The 22,957-nt window shown below is 38.2% G+C and overlaps 1 protein-coding gene across 1 annotated transcript in view; it reads right to left on the bottom strand.

Moving 5' to 3' along the window:
• ESRP2 (epithelial splicing regulatory protein 2) overlaps positions 1 to 22,384 on the bottom strand; it is a gene marked incomplete at its 5' end in the record, with an annotated part of 44,364 nt that extends 21,980 nt beyond the window's left edge. The window contains 4 exons of the mRNA XM_009698070.1: positions 104 to 202; positions 953 to 1,067; positions 2,922 to 3,035; positions 22,256 to 22,384. Coding sequence (XP_009696372.1) covers positions 104 to 202; positions 953 to 1,067; positions 2,922 to 3,035; positions 22,256 to 22,384 — 457 coding nt within the window. The remainder of the gene's footprint in view (positions 1 to 103; positions 203 to 952; positions 1,068 to 2,921; positions 3,036 to 22,255) is intronic.
• Positions 22,385 to 22,957: the final 573 nt, after the last annotated feature.

Below are 22,957 nucleotides of genomic sequence, written 5' to 3'. Positions count from 1 at the left end.
TTTAAATATAACCAGGGTCAGAGATTACTCAAGAATGACAGTACCACTGCCAATTCTTACAGAAAAGAAAGATTTCAGCATTCTGTATAAATAGTTCACTTACTACAACTTTCAGAGAGCATGCTGAAAATGATAGCCACCATGGTTTTCACTTGCCACACGCCAAAGTCCTCCTCTGTTTCATCTGTCCCTAAGCCTAGATCTAAATAGGTGATTATAGAAAATAACAAACTTGCACAATCATTTGTAAACAAGTCATAAGGTTTTCCTGATACTAACACAAAACTCGTAATCAAACTTACTGGTCTTAGCAGGGACACATGACCATTAGACATTTGTTATTCTGCTCATAAACTGGTTAATACTCACTTTAACAGTCAGTCTGAAAACTATTGATAGCTTACATCATTTCAGTGCTACCAGTTAAAAAAACAAACAAAACAAGACACTGAATAAATTTCTATCACTTCAAACATAACTGAACTTTAACCACATTCAGCTAGGACACAACAATCCTCCTAAAATTTAGATGTAGGGTGTTGGGTTTTTGTTGTTGTTTTAAACTCAGTTCAGTAAGGATCGTACAAGAGAGCTATTACTATTGGCAAACAGTAGAAGCTTGCAGGTCAGCTGGTGCCGAAAAAGCCCACTGGTAGCAAAGCCTTTCCTTTAAGATCAAATATCAATGCAAGTGACGTTTTTTCATTTTTTCTTTAGCTGACTTACTAAATATGGTTTAGAACTGAGTGTTACACTCAAACTAAAAAAAAAAAAAAAAAAAAAGCAGAGCCACTCCCCCCAACAAACACTTAAGCAAATGTTTCTTCCATTTTACCTGTGAGTTTTTAAAACCCACATCTTAGTTTAGAAGAATAAAATCTGTCATGATCATAGAGATAAATCCTAAGGAAGCATAATTGATTCTTGTATAAAAGCTGCAGTAAAAGGATACATTCTGCCATGGTCTTGATTGTCTGATCTTTCACGGCGGCTGAACTAGGGTAGCAAGTGTGAAATTCTTTGCGCAGATCATAAAAGGAATAGAAGCAGTCTGACAGCAGGAAGTTCTACAAGGAAGGCAAACAGTTTGTTTTGTACACACCATTCCTTTAAATTCCGATTAATATTTTTGGACTCAATGAGGCTGTCTCAAAAAATCACATAGTTGCATGTCATCAGCTTGCCTATGATAGACCAGTTTAGCTCCTTTGTAACACAGTTCAAATTCCATAGCCTTGCAGAATTAGATCTCTAAATGAACAAACCCAAATAGCTTCTGAGAGGCAGACCTGTGCAAAACAGCTAGAGAAGATGGCTGGGGAAGAAAAAAAAAATAACAAAAAAAATCTAGGTTTTGCTGTTTTATAAATACTCCCATTTAGGATACTGTATTTTCTCTTTCAGGGCTACACTGAAAAGCTATATTGTACTAAAACACGATAACAAAGTCTAAACAAATATTGTTACAGTGTACAAAATGTCTTCCAGCAACTTACAGACATTTATTCATTACTGTTCTGTATTGGATAAGAACTTTAATTATATAACATTATTAAACAAACAGTTAAGCAGCCCTTCCCTCAGACATTAGCTTATTTTTTCACAGAATAAAACAAGTAATTCTGGTCTAATTCACTACTTTCTCTCTCACACTCTCCAACTGCTTTACTATATAAAAGTTTGACTTCGGTCTAGCCAAACAGCACCCACCTTTGTAAATAAAGAATTAAGAAAAGTCACAAGGTAATGCTTCTTAGAATGGTAGGAATAGCAACAGCTAAGGTCTGAGGCTTACTAACGTTTAACATGCATGGAGAAATAAGCTTTTGCAAATGAAAAAGTATTGAAGGAGAAAAAAAAAGAAAAAACAGAAGGAAAAGCAGTATTAAGAGACTCAACAGTTGATCAGATCCATTCCTTGATCGGGTATGGACAATTATTTCTACAATATTACAGTGTTTGTTTTGGTTTTGTCTATTTGTTTCAAGAGGGAAGTACAAAGAATTACCCCCACAAAAAAAAAGTACTATCATGTTTGAATGTTATATATCATTCCTCTTTCCTTACTTGCTTCATCCCTACATACACATGCGCTTTTCATAAAAAGTCACAGTGTTACGTTTTAATGTAACACAAGTGCCAAACGAATATTTGCAGAAACTCAGCATGAGCCAATGCCCTTATATAGAAAAAAAATACAACTGATCGGTCAGTTCCTTCCATGTCAGCAGTTCCCATTCCTGTGGGGTTCCTGCAGACCCCGTCAAGCAGGCTAAATCAAGAGCCATCACCCTGCACAAAGGCAAGAGTCTTCTCCTCGTGCAAGAGCCTGCTCTAAGCCCTTGCAGGAACCTGGAGTGGAAACTGCTGCTTCGTGTGGGAGTAGCAAATAAACCGTAGCACTACTTTCCGCTGAATAAATGTGGATGGGGAACCACTGCCATTCTCCAGTGCAAGTCATCACCTGTGTGTTTACTCTCTACAGGACATTGACACATGGCTCCTGTCATTTTCAGGTCTTGGTAGAAACCCACGTCTCTGCACAGAACCTGTGGTTTAACTCAAGCCTAAACAAAGCAATAGTTCTCCATCATCTCTGCTGAGGTTAGACCTGTACCTTTGTATTCTGTATCTCAAGAAATGGAAGCAAAGTACTTGTATTATTCCTGTCTCTATCCTGTCTTTCCTAATTTTCCTCTTTTTTATGCTCATCTGGGAGTCCTCAGGTACTATAGCTGAAGTACCAAGAACTACTTCTTTGCTACTCAGGGTTGAGACAGGGAGGGGATCATCTTAAATATTCTTAGAACACTATAGTTCCCAAGGTTGAATTCTGTTGTTCATCTCAAATTCACATAAGCTATTTTCTTTGATGTCCTTAAAACACAGTACTGCTCTCCTGCATCAGTGTGACCTCATACCTTCTTAGATGTTTCTGGGTGGAGGACTTGTCGAATGAGTAACTGGCCATCACTGCAGAGTGTGTAAGAGCTCCTTCCAAGTACTTTCAAATCACTGGATACCAGCTGACTAAACTGAAAAATAAAGTGATAAATTTCATTGTACTGGCTGATACAGATAATTCCCTAAAATGAACACTTACCATTACTAAAATAATTTTTTTTTTTTTAAAGAAAATAAAATAATTCAGTACTTCGCAATAGCTTTTGAAAAAACATGATGGAGAACAGACATGGGCTCCTGATAAAGGTGGGCAAATAAACTATATGCATTTGCAGCATAGAAAATAAGAACACCAGCAGTAGGGTAAAAAGAACAATTAGGACAATATGGCAGAATTATGAGTTCATATGAAAGGTTGTGGTATTATAATGGTAATGTTCAAAATCTGAACTAACTATAATAAAAGCTATGAAACATTTGAAAGAAAAAAACCTCTCAAGATCAATCACAATGTTGATTTTGCAACAGCCTTTCTTCACCTATAGCACCTTTGACTTCATTTATGTCCTTAATTTATTTTTTCTTCATTTGAACTTCAAAAAGAAAAAAGCTACCCATCAGGATTTACTAATGTTTCAGAAGTTATATGCTAAGAAAAGCCAAATTGTGGTCTAATACCTTCAAAAGTGAAATTATAATCAAGTCAGATCCAAGCCAATGAAAGTTCTTGGTAGAGATACAGCATTACAAACACTAGATAAAACAAAATTATTCCCTACCTGTAGGATGGATAACCCCCAATAGGTTAATTCCCAAGAGGAAAGGGTTCCATCTGTCTTGTTCAATGTTGTTTTCCATCCTTACACAACAGTTTCTAGTCTTTTATTACTCCTTACTAGTGTTAAATTCCTTGCTCATAATAGTCAACTAATGTATTGTAGTACTACATGTATCAAATCAGTAAACAGTAGCTTGTTAGCCAGCTTTCCAGGGGACAAATATAATTATTCTAAGATTCCCTCTTGATGCTACTCCCTCCCAGAAAAGCATCACCTCACAAACAAAGCAATAATTAACATCATGATGCAGTAGCTACTCACTGCTCTCAGCAATAGCTTCCAACTCCAAAACAACCACCCTCAAAAGCAAACTACAAGTTAACTTGAAACTCAAACAATATCTTTATGCTGTCTTTTAATCTGTGTATGGGAGGAAAGGAGGGTTGGTTTGTTTGATCATCAACACATGTGACACTTTACACAGTTACAGCCTCTGCTCAGGAAAGATCACGTCCTTATGATCTGATGCCACAGCTACACAGTATTCACTGTGTGGGCAAATGCAGCAGCGTCTGCTTCCCCAAGGTAAGGCTCCACAAGGGAGAAATCATGTATTGAACATGATTTAGTAGGAGCAGAGACTTGATTACCCAGGCTTTATTTCAAAATAACTGCTCAAATCCAAGCCCTTTTCTAGGCTTGGACAGCTAACCAGCATTCCACTCCTATTTTGAGTTCAGAAATGCTGTAGTAGTGGCTACTACATATCAAAATTGAGAACTGAGGGACAGAGCTGGGTACAGTGAGGCACTTACAAAAGCATCTTAAGTTGCTTATTTTGCAGATATATATACAGATATAGATATAAATATAGATATAAAATGAAGTTTAATATCAAACAGAAGATGCTTGAAACTTTAAGAAGGGTGAAACATCCCCCTGAAAAAACCCTTACAATGCAATTCTTTGCACACTACCAAAACACACAAAACTAAACGCCCACACCCACCCCCCCAAAGAAAAGAAGAAAAAAAACCCAAAACACAAAAAACACACCACCAAACAACCCAAACTCTTGCAGATTCAGAAAGCCAGTTTCCTCTTGATTGCTTGTTCAGGTTGTGTTCCTACGACAAGCTGAAGCCTTGAAGAACCTGAGGCTATAAAGCAAGTCATTGTTTAAGGATGATTTAAAAGTCAGAAAATTGAGATTTGAGAGTGCTTAAAATACCTCAGCTGATGTGTAAACACCAGAAAAAGAAGAAAATTCCAGAGGACTCAAAAGGAACCACTTCAGAAATGCAGTTCTGGGGACTGCCAGAGTCACAGACCAACAACAAATATTCTCACCACAATAACAGTCGTGAGGAGAATTGCCTTCTTACTGAATGCAGCACCTTATTACTTTCTGTTTTAACTTCTAAACACAGTAAAGAGCAAATATTTGTAAAAAGGGATTGGAAATGGTGATAGGAATTAGCCTCCAGAAGGTATACAGGGATTCTTGCCAAAAGGAAGCAGAGTCTTACTGATGAACAGTAATAAAACACTCCCCAAACCTTCAACTTTGTACCCTGTGCTTCTGGAGATGCACAAGAGCCTATATAAAGAGTGCAATTAGGGAGCTATTTTGATCAAATACAAGAAAAAAATCCAATACACACAATTTGAGGGAAGCAGCAAACGTATGCAGCCTTCTGCTTTACAAATAAAACATAAGAACTGTAGCTCAAAAAGTCTTTGTCAAGTTAGAAAACAAATGGCTGGACAAGGGAGTAAATACTCAGGCCAAAGTCAGTCAAAATCAAGACTGTTGCACTGAAATATTCACCTTTTTTTCAGATGGTGTTTCCCACACAACATACAGCTGAAGAGACAGATACACAAAGCAGCTATTTTCAGAAGCCCCTGGTGAGAAGACACCAAGACGACTGAAATATTGCATGAGGACATCGATAAACCCAATACTGCAAGTGTACTAAGGTTTAAAGAAGGCATGAGAGGCAGCATTTCTTTTTATTTTTAACTGAGCCTAAGTATTTGCACTGCTTATTTATTAAATGTCAGTGATAGCATTCAACATTGCAAACTCCTTTCCAATGGGACAATTGACACGTCAAAACAATTATCTTCTTACTAGAGGCTAGCAGTGTAAAATGCCTTAGATAAAATGCCACAAGGTTGCCAGGCTTTGCCAAGTGCTTATTTAGAAACTTCTATTTTAAAAACAGCCTTTTTCAAACTTTGGGGTGTATTGCTCCAGAAGAGGGCAAAAGGAGTGTGGGAAGAATAGTCAGGAGTCATAAGCAATCCTTCCAATCCAAAACAGCTTAGTTGTTGCATGGGTTAACTGAGGAGAGGAAAGGGGTGGCAGAGAATGAATGGGAAGATTCACCTAGGAGAAGAGCATGGGGCAACACAGCAAGCATAACGCTGCCACAGAGAAACGAAAGATACTTGAGATTAGCCTGAACTGGCTTCTTTCATCTATGTGAGATGTCTCCAAATTCTGGAAAGGCTAAGCATGAAAAGCATAGCTGTGGACCAGCTCTCCTTACTATAGATTACACTGGACCCTCAATCTTTCAGGCAATAGGTACAGCCTATCACATGTATCAAAAGGACTTAAAGCAACGAGTGCAGATGTGTTTATAAAGCCACACTGAAATATAATTTAAGCAATTCAGCATTCCTGTGGACAAGCCATCTTCAGCCTCATTTTTCGCACTACAAATTTCAGGCAGCATCTCAAAAAACAACCTCGAACCGGCATACACCCAAAGGTAGCAAGCTAAGGACAAGTTAAGACCAGTGCCAGATTTACATTACATTTTTGTCTCACATCTTGAACAACCTGTCCACAACTCTGCCATTTCGTAAATTCCATCCACGTCTCCTTCACTCCACTAATGAAAAACCATCTCAGTTATTTACCTCCTGTCATTCATCTTCACGCTGCCCTCCACAGCACTCCCCCACTTTAGCATGCAAAGCTGCCCCACCTTAAGACTTCCTCCACCAGGCTCACACACCCTGTGTCTCCCCTGTTAATCTACTAATTTCATAGCAACAGAGTTATACAGAGTGTTAATTACCACTGTTTGCATCTTGCAACCAGCCCTCATTTCAACTGCAAGAACCACAGTGTATTGCCAGAACCACACTGTATGGGCATCACCCTCCACCCTTTATTGTTTATTCCATCAGATCAGTCTCTCTGTATATGGCATGAGTCATCAGAGCTCTACTAAAGGAATACGTTCAATAATTCAATATTGAGATTAAAAACTGAACAGAGAGAAGAGGAAGAATCAAACAAGCTTCTCTGTACATTTACCTCCACGAAACCTAAAACAGTTCTTAGGGAAAAGGTGGTGAGAGAGAAGGACAGAGTTTGAGCACCGGTTTGAAAAACTGGCTAAACAGGATTTTGGTCATGTAGCCGAGAGTACAAAGAGAGTGAAGAGACATGTTTTGCCAGCAGCAAAGCTGGATGAAAGCCAGCACAAACTGCTGTGTTTTCTGCAAATGAATCCCAAGTGGCTGAAATGACAGAGCCCCCTTCGTGTTGCCTTAACTATAACTGAACAAAGCTGTGGATCTTAGAGAAACAAGATTCCTCATTAAGCTCTTTCTATAGTCATGATGCACAAAGCACTAAAATAAATCTCTGGCTATTTGGATACTCCCATTTCCCTAACTAAAAATAGCTCTCATCCTTGAGAAAGGCCACTGCCTCTGCGCTGTATCTGTGCCTGGCGTGGTAATAAAATACTGAGATAATTCAGTTGCAGAATGCATCCATGCTGTCAACTGAACCATTTCTAAAACACCAAGATACTCTGGGGGATTCTCTCTTTAATTGATCTCTGAGAAATAACAGAAAATTTCACTGCTTCTTACCCATCAGACCTCCAGCAGCTCCTAACGAGTCTTCAAAATGGGATCCTTTCCTTCAGCAACGCACAAGGTTTCTCTGTTTTGCTTCTTTTAGCCCTACTTAGCCATCACAGCCAACAGCACCAGACAAGACACAAAACTATTCACAAAGCTTCAGAATTAAAGGTATCCTTGCAGTTTAACCATGCCTGGAATGTTATACTAAAGTATAACATAAAAATCCAGAAAGAAGCTTAGCTTGTAGTCCACGCTTAAGTTATACATGCATCTATTCCCAAGTAGAAAGGTGAGCTATTAGATTCGTAAATATTCTTTGCACAAAGGATGGTCCTCACAGTGTGGGGATTTGGTTTCTAATCAGTGGTATTGACAGGTATATTACTAAATTGCCCAGAGATAACAATTTGGTGATTAGACATGAACACATGATCACGTTTCTGCCAAATTAGCATATCAAAAAGTGCTTATTTTGACTTCTATGCCATCTTTAGACTTGGGTGGAAGGACAAATCACACCTGGTCCAGCCAAAAATTAAGATGCAAGACAGACAGATACTTGATTTGGGATAAAGCCTGTCAAAAGAATTTGAACAGGCTTAGCATACTGGATCAGTCTTTGAAAAAAACAAAAAAAAACAAAAACCACAAAACCAACCAAACAAACAAAAACCCACAAAACAAAACCACAACACCAAAAACAACGCAAAAAACAACTTATTCAGGAGTGACATCTTTCGGTCATTATTAAAAAGGAAAACTTTCAGGAAAAATTTAGAAGAAAAGTTATTTTGGCTCACCCAGGTTCATATATTCCAATTTATTTCCTCGAGCCTAAAGAACTGATATTACTAACATGTAATTGTCCTAGAGAAAGTGAAAATATCCTCCACAGATCTGTAAAATACACTGTTTGATACAAAAAAAGTTTTGTCTGAGGCACTTAAATGTGAACCGCTTACATGTCTTTTGCTCAAACCTGGAAAATTAGCTACACGTGTTCTTTTTTTTTCCTCCATATTCACTTTAAGAAGTCAAGGATAAATTTCCACTCTGACCAGCACACTCTCCATGCGAAGCAGAAGCTACAGCTCTATTTTAGATCTCTTTCACAAGTTATTTTACCTACATAAGAGACTTCCTCCAGTAATGAATTATTAGAAAAAAAAAAAAAGGTGAAGGGCAGCATAGAAATCATTACAGGTAGGCAGCTCTAATATGCAGATATATCTCTCTCTGTGCACACATGCATATGTTTATGTATAGAATTATATATAGTGACACAAATTATAATATTAAAAATCTTATCAGCTCAGTTGAACTTTCATGTTTGCACATCTAACAATTCAGACTTCCTAAATTTATAACATTATTTCTAAATTTCAATTCACTATATTTCTCAACATTTTCTTTAAGTCCTGAAATTTGTCACATTTTATCAGCATAATGAAGACTGTGAGCTGTAGTTCTCAAACTATCAGACACATTATCAATAGAATTTACCAAAACAAGCCAATAGTACCACAAGATCTATAGATTCGCACATATACAACAGTGGTTTATGTTGTAGAAACAACCTAAGTAGCAACCACATAAAGCACTTCTTTTTCAATTCAGAAATATCAAAGTTTATTCTCATGCATACTCTAACATGCCATATGTGAATTGTCAATCGAAGAAGAGATGTTCAACTTTGCTAGGAGAGCTGCAATTAGAAATGAGACCACATACTTCACATATGAACATCATATATACTACTACTTTGCAACAAACATCACATATGCTTTGAATAAAGCCATACTGTTTATAAATGTGTGCAATATCCAGTCTTACTCGTGTTAAAAAGAAAAAAAACCCATCATTGCTTATTAGACATTACTGTAATTCACTACATTAGAGCTTTAGACTGTCTTCTAGGCCTTTGGTGTGGGTCATTCTTTGCTTGTAGCATAGAGCATGTAACAGTGATCTGTCTTCTTTCAGCTAAGAGAAGTGTGGAAAACAAATGATAATCTCCAAAAAGGTGTCTCTGAAGATTCTCTACTCCAAGTTCTGCTTCAACAAGCAAAGACGCTGCAGTTCTTGCCTCAAAGCCCGATTTTACAGGAAGTCCTCTGCAATTTATTGCCAGAGAACACCCAAAATCAATTATATAGGTGCAGGTGTAGTTCCTGAAAGGAGATCTTCAGTGGTTGAACACTGAAACAGGCTACCCAGGGAAGCTGCAGAGTCTCCATCCTTGGAGACATCCAAGACCCAACTGAACATGGTCCTTGGCAGCCTGCTCTGCTGACCCTGCTTTCAAGGGTTGGACAAGATGACATCTATAGTCCCTTCCAACCTCAGCTACTGTGTGATTCTCTGATCTCTTTGCATTCTCTGTTTTTCCTACTCTGCAGCTACACTAAAGATCATTACCATCAATGTCACCATAGCATATACATGCCCGGGGTGGGGGGGGGGTGTTTGGGGAAGGACGTGTTGTCTGGGTGGGGGGGAAGGGGAGGAAATCAAGAGGTAAGATGCAGCCAAATTTGATCAACAGAACTTTTCTGCCACCAAAACATAAGCAAGATTGGAGTACCACTGAGAAAAAAAAAAACACATCTAGCAACCCTGAAGTCTTCCTTAAGACTTAGAGGCTCTAATACAGCACGAGAAATCTCAAGAGTAACAAGTCATGGGTTTGGTATACAAAGCTCAAACACACACACACACACAACATACCATGTGTCAACTTTGGGAAACATTTTCATTTGGACTTTGTGCTTCAGATCCTACACCCATAAGGTTTTCACATTTATTTACAATACCCTCCATGGGCAGTTTTCTGCTCCTTCTACTCTTCAAACCCTGGTGATAATGTCAGCCTTATCCATGCAATGGAGGAATTTAAAGCATGTCAATACTACTGGGAGGTGCACAGACTGCATTGCAGCAGTATTTACAAGTATGATAACCCTTTATTGTGCTAGGTAACTTTTTAAACAGAGAATCCTATAGTAAGCCCCTGCCTTTGTTCATCTGTTAACTGCTATTCCCCATGGCTGATAATAGATACATAGTGACCTTGTACTAAAATTGCTGGATAGAAGAAAAAAAGGTGTAAGCCACAGTGCAGCCACAAGCTGCAGCTAGCTTTTTTCCCCTTCTAGCAAAATAGAAAAAAATCACTCTATTTAGATACCATTAAGACACAAACATGAAAAAGAAATTGCCCCTTGGTTTTATTTCTTTGCAGGTGAAACTTGCCAAAGATGACAGATGCTCCCCAGGTCAACTCACTAGAAATGTTCAAAAACAATATTGTCAGTTTGATTTCTCCTATTAAGAGAAAAGTAATTTTTTTTGCTCTGCTGAACACTAATGCCTGAGATTATTTAGTCATTGAAGACTAGCCTGGGCAAAAGCATGGTTTTCATTTCCAGTATGCTGCAGACAATATAACTGTGCTCAATATGACCAGTCAAGTTACATATCACCTTATGCCTCTTGAGTCACTACAAACTGTCTTAAACAACTGAATGAGTAATCAGCCCCAATAGCCACCATAAACGTACTCGAGAGAGATATGTACGTATTACCCAAAATCAGTCAGAATTTCCATCCAACTTGGGAATTGCAAGTGTAAAAGCAGGTTTGCTCTCCTCAGTGTCAAGGAGATGCAGGATGTGGCAGTGAGCTTCAAGCACTGTAGACTGTCTTCTCCTCAACTATATTATGTTGCTCCTCACTACCTACTAATCCTGTTGTCATTTTGTATTCTTTCCTGAATAGAGGTCCAACAACAGCAAACCAGGTACACATCCTGCTGCTTCTGCTGCTGTTCCAGAACAGTTTCGTCTGCACTGGGTGTCTGTATAGATATGAACTCACATTGTTGCCTTTCTCATAGAAAGAAATCAATTCTTTTCCACCCATAGCATGAGCTAACAAAGGTAACAGGGTTAAGGTCTCAACTATCCTATGCTTGGGGTTCTGCCATAAAATTCTAAACAGCACAAATCTTCAAAGGAAGTAGTTAAAAAAATATAGAATGGTACTTTTAATGCTCTCGAAGATACACACTTTCATCTTGTACTTTGTTGGGAAGCTGAAGTTCCAGGAAGTAACAGCAACCTGTCCTCCTCTTCGTTATCATCACACAGGTCACCACAGAGTTCTCAAGTCACGAAGGCACACAGCCTACATACCCCTCTTAAAATGACTGCAAGAGTTCAAGGGAGAAAAATGGAAGGTACTTTTCAAGTCTATGACATCCTTCCATTCAATAAAACATAGAAAAGTACTTTAAAACTCACCCTACTCCTTCAGAATAATAGAGGGACTGGAAACATTAAGCTTAGGTGAGGGTAGCCTACAGCTACTTTTCTGCATTAAAATAGGTTTGTTTAGCATCGTTCAGCAACAGGTAGAATACGAAATACAGAAATAGAGCAACAGTTGTCATGCTGTCTGTCCAGTGACAGTTTGTAGAGCATAGAAAATGGACCACTGTGACAACTGTCTTAAGGGTGAAACTTCCATGTTATTTCCTTCTTCGGTTCATTTTAATTGGGCCTGGGTCTTTGTGTGACAAAGTAAACAATAGCTAACTAAAAGTTTTAATGCTTCCTAGGAAAGAATGCAAAAATCTAACCTTCTGCCAAGACAAAGATCTGCCCAAGCCATGCCACTTGAGCATTTTATGACCATTTTTGATTAATTATTTCTTAGATGGAGGTTTGCAACACCAGATTATTTGCATGCTTTCCAGTTATGGTATCTGCAGTATCTAATTCAGGTAATGCATTAAGTATAAAAGGAAAGACCGTGGTTCAGGCCATCTAAATGTCACAGCAATCAGGTCACAGCTTTTATCTTCAAAAGCACAATCTGTTTTAATAAGAGAGTGTTGAAATATGCAGAGTACTCCACAAATAAGCTACTTGAAGTTAGCCTTGTATAACATAAAGCACTCCAGCAACATAAGAATTTCACAGTTTCTGGACTTACTTTACTACTGTTTATGTGTCAGGAAACTGCTAAATAAGGAAATACTTACTGACATAACATAAATTTTCACCTTTAAATCAACCTGTATGAAAGAAGCCACTAGCTATAAAAATCAACAAAATAATGCAAAAAAGATGCGTATCTTGCAGAACACCTTAGCAGTTGTTAGCATAGGTTATTCATGAGTCTGTCTTTAAGCAAAAGGAAACTCTAAGTATTAGTAATGTGAAAAAATCCATACTCTGTCAACCTTTTACCTGCATTTCAAGCAGGATTACAGTGGTGCCTCACACTCCTCACAGGCTGCTTGCTATCAGCTCAACTCACAGAGCAAGTCATTACACCCTGAAAGACAAGGCTGAACATACTTTCCAAACTCTAGGTTTTAATTAACGTGACTGAAATATTTCCTAACGTCTTGATTTAAGCACAAGCTCTCTCTCAGGGTTCTATACCTCCCCCACTCCCACTTACCTCTGTTTCAAGGACAAACTTTCATTAGCAATGTGATCTTTAGCACTGGCTTTATTGACTGTAATGCACGGTACTGCTCTATTTACTCAACACTACCTCATTGTTTGTAGTGCAAGTTTAACCAGTTGTAGAAGACTAGCCAATACCTGCAAAACTAAAGCATTTTTTTTTCTATTTGGTTGTTTTTGTAGTAATATCTAGGGAAATGAAAAAGAACAGGAGACACAAAAAGAGAGAAGACATACCTATTATCCACAGTTCAGTTTCCTTCAAGATTCTATCATACTCCTGCCTCTCCTTTAAACTTACACTGTAAGAATATCATAGGCATGGGCTTTCCTGCATAACAGTTTTAAGATCCATGAAGTATCTTTGCTTATATAAGAATCCAAGTAATTCTTGCTCAAACCCTTACAAATATCAGCAAAAACGTCAAACTTTCATAAACTGGCTCTACTCTGCCTCAGAAATGAGGAGTTTTCCCTTTCTTCTTCAATATGCTTTCCCAGAAACATAGAGGAGAAGTGGAAGTAGATCCCTAAGTCAGTTTGTCTTTAATCTCTGAAATTTTAAAGTCACAGATTAGGGCAGCAACCTCATGCATCAGGAATTGATTACCTTTGATAAAAGGAAAAATAAGAGTAAGAAATTATTACCTCTAAGATTTTTGCAGTTCATAACTATGATCACAATTCACATTTGGCCTTCCAAGGGATTCAGACCTGCCCACTACAGATCAAGGACATTAATGGTGACATTATAATGGTGACATTATTTAGATGTTGCTTCCTCTTATAGAACTACATCCTCCTTTCGGGTAGCTTCCTGTTTCCAAAGTGAGTTCATTATGACTGAAAAGACTTGATATGAGCTGTCTGGAATAGGAAGCAAGTCATACGGTCACACACCTCCTTGTGATCAATTCTCAGTGTCTGAGGTTCATAGGAAGAGGGAATTGATGTATATTTTCTTTTGTTTCTTTAAGCATACCACAAAAGCAGCGGTTTTTCTTCTCTTGCACTTCATATTTACATGGTGCCAATCCACACGCTTTAAAATAAGCAAAAGTTCATCCTGTAACAGTTTAATTCTGTTGTAAGAAATAACACTGGCTAATACACTCAAGTAATCAATCAAGCAAACCCCAAAACTCTGTCATAGTCATATTCTTGTGATTGCTATGTATTTTCCAGTTCTTAATGTCACGTATCCCCCTCCAATCCAATAGTTATTTGATTCCAGAGGTTTGATGTGTTATACACTGTTTTGAGCCTCTCTTCAGCTGCAAAGAACTCCTTTCAGGCTTTCAGGTACACAGCTACAATAAGATCTACTTACAAAGCAAAATCATAGCGGGTTTTGCACTTTTATTTTCCAAGTTGTATATTATAACTCTACTTACTCTTAGCACAATTCGCTGCAACAGAATTACTTATCAGGAAAATAATTCTGCCATAAATTCTGTAAAGACATTTAATTTCCACACACTGCCAAGGTCTACACAACTCATTATAATGTTAAAGCATGTCTTCAATTCCTCTAGAATTAGAGCCAGAGAACAGCAACACCACTAATTAAGTTTTGATTTCAGTTCATTAAGAATGATAACACAATTCAGAGATTGCCCTAGAGCTCTAGTAATAGAACCTTTTCTTTTAAGCTAGCAGGTGTCCAAAATCATCACAAGAGCCAAGTTTTTGCAAAAGAGAATACAACTGTTTCTTAATCTTAAAATTAAGTTTCTTTCCAGTATTTTAGTGCTAACACAACATCCATTTCTCAACACTTTTTGTGCCTCTGCCCACTGCAGCTCCACAAAGAAAGGTAGCAGAGGGAAAGAAAAACTTCCTTTTTAAATGGAAGTCTGGGAGAAGTGGCAGGGTCGGGGTTTTGTTTTGCCACTCATCACAAGTCATGAGCATTTAAATTTCAGTTCCCCAATTACCTTTTGCGATATATTTATAACTCACGTTTACCTTCACAGAATGTGGATTTAATGAATGAGGGACAGATTAGTAAAGCAGCTGTTTAAAAACAAAGCAAGAACCCATGCTATTGTATAGAAGTATACTGAAGAAAGTTGTGAACAGTTTAAAGAACATCAACACAGATTTATCAGAGCAAAGCACTAAAAAACAGTTTGTAGAGCAAACATGGCTTCTGGTTCAGTACCTTCTTAAGACACACACATGAAGTGGCCTTTCAGAGTGTCAATATTTTCCTCCTTTCTTGAAATAACTTTGTCGCTAACAGAAATTGATCATGAAGGAAAACAACATGATATGTCTGCAGTTTTTATGCAAAACAGCAACTATTATGAAGGGAAAAAAAAAAAAAGCAAGCTTTTCCGGAACAGGCAGGAGATGGCAAAGACATGAATGTGAGAAAGAAAAATTGCTGTTTATGTTTCTAATTAGAGACACATAAAAGTTCCAATTTTAAGCACAGAATTTATAAAATAAAACATGGCTGACATTATGTTGCTTAAAAAAAATTTAATCTCCAATCAGCATTTTTAGTTTTGGCCACAACACTGCTTTGCTAGCAATATCAATTCCAGCATCTATGCGTCACTCAAACCTAACTGTTCAGCAAACAAGTGCTGCAACACGTTGACAGAGATGTTGCCCTCATTTGGCAGCACTTAGCTATCCAAGACCTTCTGCATATAACTTAAGGGTGTTTGTGTTTTGTTTTTTTTTTTAAAATGAAAAAAAAAATTCCAAGTAAACAAACACACAGATGGAAGAACTGCGAAAGCCTTTCAAAAGCTGTGACAAGAACCAGATAAAATGCTACCAGAGGTAGAGGGAAACAGTGGAGGTTTGCAAACAACTGAGGGTATCCACACAGTTTTCTAAGCTGCTTCCATATTAACATGTAAGAACTGGTAGAAGCACTGCATGTATACTTATTGTCAAAATGGTAGAATACAAATCCTTTATTCCTCATTTATTACTCCTCAGCCACTTTTGAAACCCCTGACAACAGTTCATTAACACATTTCCAGTGACTTTTCAGTAGCTACTTACAGCAAGTTAGAGGAAAGAAGTTCAAAGTCTTTGAGGATCATGTAATCCAGCAATCTTTGTATTAAAAGGCTTCTACCCTGTGTTTTACTGTCTTCCAATGACTTTTAAAAAAGCTGCAAGTAATTTCGAGAGAAATTCGAGTATTCAGATATGGTATTACAGCTGCAAGAACATCCAAATAGACTAGCGACACAGTTTTCAAGCACTGCACGTCACACTGTGTGAAGACAAGCATTTCAAGCTATTCTGGACAAGTCATAGTAAAGTTTATTTTTCTATACACGCTAATCCACCCAGACTTGGTAAGAGATTTAATGTTACTGTTCAACTTCACCAAAACAAGCAGCAGCATCCGCTATCGTAAAAAGTCTACTCAGGCTCATCCTCAAACCACTGGGCCAAATTATGCACTTCTAATGAATATCAGCACTTAATTTTAAGAGAAGACAGCCCAGCTAGCCAAGACTACCACATTTTTATGCCTGCAAAGAAAAGAATATGCAGCTTTAGACAAATTCCTTTATTTAATTCTCTGCTCATTCTGAAGTAAAATGCACCTAAATATAGGAACAAAGCAAGGTTTAAGGGAATACTCGAGGAATTCAGATGAAAGTATTGCAGCCTTCAGAAAAGCTAAGGTTATTGCTTTTCCACAAAACCAGAACATAAATGCTGCCAGTAACAAATGGATCACATGATCTACATTTGTATATTCATGTATACATATATATATCACCTACATAACAGAGCAACTGTTTCTGCTATAAACTCTTCTCTGTTTTTGGGAGAACAGACTTGAGTGTTTCAATAATAATGTAGTTGGAGCTGGGTCACACAAAGGATTTGTAAAGGGGAAAACAGTTTACCTATACCATCAACCACAGAATTACAACTTGGGTTCTGAAACAAGAATTAGCCATCCATTTTCACTGCTAAAGAAAAAAAAAAAAATCCATGCTCTAACAGCCTGCAGGTACGGGAAGCATTAGGATGTCCTTCCCAACAATAAAGACTGACAATATTCCAGTATTAGGATTCAAACATAACTTACCCAATGCTCATCTAAGTTTATCAATTGAAACAGGAAGCTATTAGATGCTAATATATAGTAAAGAACCCCACATAAGGCTACAGGTACACAGTACACTCAGCTCTCCTCTAAGAGCAGGAGTTTATCACTTACCTGCCCTGACCACCTGAAGACTACCTTGCATCTGTCAGAAAATCCTCATCGCTCACTGCTGATACCAAACCAAGGCCACAGTTTCACAATACAAACTGCTTGGTGGCCAATCTGTCTTAAAGTGTTTCCGTACTTTCACGCACACTGCTTGTCCATACCTTGGTGCTATGGCTGCCCTCAGAAAAACTACCTAATCTGCCACACTGTACATCAGATAGAGCTGCTCCAAACCAGAACTGTTTTTAACTCAGAACAGTGCCCTGCTCCAGTTTAATAGGCAGCCCCCAAAACCTTTGCATTGGCAGAATGCACGTGAGTGAGGTCCATGTAGCAGCACCTACCTAAGTGAAAGGTGCCACTGAAAAGTTTTCATGCAACTGCAGCTTGAGAATGTGATGCGGGGGCAGAAATACCTTCAGCTGGTATTGCCATCAAACATGCTGGATCATGAAAATACAACCAAAGGGTGTAGTTTCATGGGACGTGAGCTTGGACAGCAAAGCAGCTTAGAAGTTCCCACCCTAGCTGCTCACTTCAGTGATACTGTTTACAGCACAGCTTCACAAAGAGTTTTACTGACGCAACAAAAAGATGACAAAGTACAGTGCTGGGGCAAGAAACAAGCTGGCTTCACTGCTGAAGCCAAATCTTGTGAAACTACACCCTAAGTATTTGTTGTGGAGAGAACAGTCTGCTCAGCAACACTTGCCAAAGGTTTGCCAAACACCTGCTCCAAAACTTCAGAACCCAGACCCAGCAAATATTCCAAAATACAGACTCTGTCAGGAGTTTTATTGCGGTGATGCAGTCACCGAATAATCTGAAGTTGGAAGACCAACCACGAGACAAAAACAAAACAAACCCCAAAAGCACCCTGCATTTTCAGGCTTTTTTTCTGCAGTCTGAAAGTTCAGAGATGTATTAAGAAAATACTCAAAAATCATTTATCCAAAATAAAGGTGTGACAGCTGGCAATCAAACCAAGAAAACTTTCTGCTAGCACTTTGTGAAGAGGCTGCAGAACAAGTTTCTCTTAAAAAAAAAAAAAAAAGTTGTAACCGGTTTATCAGGTTAGAGGAATTCACTGCTTCTTCCGCCTCTCCCCCCAGCCCATTTGTTTCCAAATGCTCATTTAACCAGCTTGTTTCTTGCTGAATTTGTTGATATGTAAGAAAATAAATTGCACCTGCAGCTCAGCTGGATGATCAATAGGCATCCAAACATACTTTAGAGAACTGGTAATTTGCTATCACCTGATGAAGTGGCAACCCTTCACTATTTTCAATTTGTTCATAGTTAAGGGGAGTAGGGGCAAAAAGGCCCAGCTTTGTCTTTCTATGTTTAAGAATATGAAGCGAATCTATCATTGATGTATTGGATTCAACATACAATGTGATGAAAGATCAGCAAGGCTAGGACGGTCTTTCAAACAATTTTTTAATACTTAAATGTCAATCCACAGATGAAATTTGGGTGCTTTCAACAGGTCCAAAAGCAGATCCAGCTCTCATGAGAACCTCTCCCTTTTTATGTATATCATTCAAAGTAAGATGGTAATTACAGCCAAATACTGCAGACAGCTCTCAGAAATTATTAGCTTTTCTTAGACATAGCCTTTGTAAGGGAGACATGCAAATATTGCCTTGCAAAAGGAAAGTAACATGTCTTAAGGCAAGTCATGCTGATCCAGTCAGGTTTTCTGCATGGGAAGGATTAAGAAATCCACAATACTTTCAACTTAGTATTCGATCTTTAATTTCAAAGCCCCATGGCTAGAATCAGAGAAGTACATGAAGATGTCAGCTTTTTGAAGACCAAGTAATGGGGTTGAGAGAAAGGCAAAGTTCATTTTGGTTTTGCTCTTTAAAAGCAAGCTTCCATTCCTGCAATGTTTCAGACAGCAACCAGAAAATAATTTTCTCCCTTGAAAGTTTGGAAACTAGGAAACCATAAAGCTCCAGCAGTTATTTAGAAAAATATAAATAACATGCTAAATAAGCCAGTCCTGTGATTTGAGGATCTGAACAATGAAACCTAGCAAGAATGTCCCAGTAATGCAGGAAGAAATGTAGGACGCCATTCCCTATGCTATTCCCTTTAGTAAGTAGCGTAGGTAATGCATGTTTAGAGGCTTACATCACAGGCTCAAGACTGTTCCAAATACACACTTGAACAAGAGATCTCCTACTTACTTTGTTAAAAAAAATCCTCACATTTTTCTACTTGTTAGCGTTCTGCAGCTACAACACCACATCGCAGTCAGCAGCTGTAAGTTCACCATTACTGGTCCAACAACAGAGATAAGATATTAATGCCATTTTGAACTAAATACATCAAGCAGACTGCTTCCAAAGGGCACACACTGTATGACTTCAGGTAACTATTTCCCTAATATTTGTACATTATCAGGATCTCCCCTCCCCACCCAAAACATAGCTATCAAAACATTGCATATGACCTATCAGAAAACATAGCTGGATCCCATAAATGGACTAGCACCTGTGGAATCAAATGCTTGTTAGCCTGGGCAAGTACAGTATTTAAACACTTGCAGCAAAATGTATAGAACATACACTGCAGCAAACAGCTTGGTTATTTGGGGGCACTGTGCTTCAGAACCTCACTTTGTAAAATTACACAGCAAAAAATGTATCAGTGGGGAACCCTATTTTAGAATATTTCTTACGACAAACTCAAGTAGTAAGTTGTGTGAGATGCAACACTGTAAGAATATGAAGTAAAATTGAAATGATGCATCACTTGTTGAAGTGCCTTGTTAGAAGCAGAGTAAAAACTTAACCACAGATTAGAAGCTTTTGGTAGACCCTATCATTGCTGGAAAGTGAACTGAGTAGTAATAGGAGGAGGCTTTCTACGGTCAGTGGAAAAACTCCAGACTCACAGTAGCCGATCTACTGTTTACCAGTTACGAATTACAGAACGGTTGAGGTTGGGAGAGACCTCTGAAGCACAGTTAAAAGTTACAATGGATTTTTGCTTACTGATTCTCACTTCCGCCTACATGTAGAGACTGGGAACCCAAAGCAAAAGCCAGAAGTAGGCACTGAAACTTTTATTTATGTGATTGAGATGTGTGCTAAAGTGAGCGATATTCAGCTGCATCATCAAATTTTCTACCACAACCAAGCAGGGTGTGGAAAGCTAATTTCACATACTCTCTAACATTATCTCAAATCGAGGTAGAAGTCTACTTCCTTTTCCTCCTCCTTTTCAAATAACCACTTCACCCACCTGTGCTTTTGCTAAGCATAACACTTAACTGAGGGGGAAAAAAAAAAAATCTGTATGTGTTGACAAATACCTGACATCATTAAAATACAGGATGCAATTAAAATATTTAATGGACTTATCTTCAAAAATGCAGAAAAACATCTACTATTAAAGAATATGGAATTTTGCTTCTTGCCACCATTGCAAGTGTGAAGATGAATTAGTTCTCTCCTAAATCCCATGGAGTCAGGACACACAGAGAGGAAGGGAGACAAGCTTAGGTTAAGTGTGTTCCAGAAGACCTCCGATGGAACTGGCCACATCACAACCGGCATCCAACAATTAACAGCAAAGTCATTATTTAGTTGCATAAAAAAGAAAAAAACTGTTGTTTTTCAAGAGTCCCTACCCACCTACACACAAAGGTAGTATTTCCTTTTATTTGCTAAAGCACACCCACCTACAGTGCAATTTACAGCAATAAGATACAATCTCTCATAAAGTATTGAGTATAATTAAAGTGTGTCTGTTATAAAGGTAAACAGAGTGTACTAGGCTAAGCTGTTCCAGATGTCTTTAGTGCAAGATCAGGGACAAGATCAAACCTGCAGCTGCACATTTTCTCAGGGGTTATTTTGAAGCTTTTGAAAAAAAAAAAAATTAAAAAAAAATCACCTCTTGGTCTTGGACTCTAGCAAAACTACTGCAAGTAGAATAAATGCCATCTGCAGAATGTTGACAGATTTTAAGACACATAAAAGTTATATGTTTCTGTTTTCAAAGGTACTCGCTCCAGAGTGAAGTGTTAACCATTCAGTATCAAAGAGGTTAGAACCTAGTCTGCCGTCTGCCAAGTTATCTGTGTCACCAGAAGTTACAGCAACATGAACCTGTTCTACTGCCTAAGCAAGTTTCTTGCTGAAACACACCTACGAATGATTCAGACAAGGTGTGGAAAGCCAGTTTTATATGTTACACAAAAATGCGCTATTGTATTTTTCCATTCAAGCACGTTTCGTATATAGAAAAGACCGTGAAGGCAAGTAAACTTTCAAGAACCACATATGTATACGCCTCTTGCATTAAGATGTTTTAGGTATCTTAGGGCCTCTTCAACCGCAAGACATACAAATCTACAGATTTACTGTCTTAGTGTGATATTAAGTAAGCCAAAGAGCAAAATACAGAAATCGTAGGAAAAAACCCCACTCTTTATAATCCACTAAACTAACTAAGCTCATCTGGAAGAGTGATACACAACAAGCACAGCTGATGTTCTGTGAAAGCATAGTTTTGAAGATTTCAATTAACTTTTAAGAATAACAAATGAGAAATGGTCAAGTTTTTTAATACACATTATAATAGTGAACCTGTAGATTAAAACATACCACCTGAATTTTGAAAGTTTGATTAGCGCTGCTAAATTAAGTAGTGCTCTTATCAGCCTACACTTTAAAGGCTTAAGTAAGAGAAATTTGGTATAAAAGTAGACCTATCAAAATAATCAGAAGACAGATCTTCCAAGGACTAGAGCATCAGCTCAAATACTCTGGTACTGCACACAACTGTGTCAGAATTATGGGGTTCCCTTTTCAAACGGTTCAGGCCTCTTTTGGGTTAGCTTTAAAATAAGCACAAAAAGTTGCTCGTGATTTCAAAGCAAGAGGCAAAATTAAAGACTATTTCTTTTACCAAATCAATTGAATCTTGTCCCCAGGCTTCATCCAGAATAGCCCCTGCTCCTAAGAGGAGCACCTCACCTGTTGAAGAACCCGGTCCAGCGGTTCAGCTTTCGCCAATCCCTCTGGTGTTAAGCCACTCACTTCGCGACACTGGTCACTTAAGTCCAAGTTGTCTGCTTTCACCAGGGATTTGTGTAGTGTCCCTACCTAAAAACATTTCAGAAATTATGGACAAAAGTGAGGAACAATCGAATTAGCTCTTTTTAACAATGCGCTCAGGCTGCAGAAAAATCAGAAAGGTGTAGTATCACATTCCCCATAACAATCGCAATGAGAAAAAGCATTTGTCGATTTCACAAATCGAAACCTTTTGCCTCGGTTTCTTTCCCTCCCGCCCAGGAGAGCCACGCTCTCTGCTTCGGCGAATTGGAGCTGGTTTGCATGTGACGCCTTTTGCAGTGAGCGTTGATTTTTGCGAGAGTTGTTAATTGCAAAGGGAAGATCACATAATATTAAGCCAGTTTCCTGAATCTATTCATGAAATTGATAGTCATGTTTGTTTTAGCAAAGCCCTTCATCTCTAGGGGGTTCTTGTTTATGGTAGGGCTTTTGGGAAAAAAAAAAAAAAAAATTAGAGCATCTTTTCAGATTAGCCTACAAATTAAAGAAAGTCAATATTCTCTTAAAGGTTATACAAACTTTGGTTAAAAAAAATAAAGTCTCCCGCAGCAGGCCGCAAAGGGTCCAACGGTTACCCTGAGACTGCTCCCAGGAAAGCAT

The sequence above is a fragment of the Cariama cristata genome, unplaced genomic scaffold (assembly GCF_000690535.1).
Source record: "Cariama cristata isolate BGI_N322 unplaced genomic scaffold, ASM69053v1 scaffold2864, whole genome shotgun sequence".
Classification (NCBI taxonomy): Eukaryota; Metazoa; Chordata; class Aves; order Cariamiformes; family Cariamidae; genus Cariama; species Cariama cristata.
This window is presented reverse-complemented; position numbering and strand designations above follow the sequence as displayed.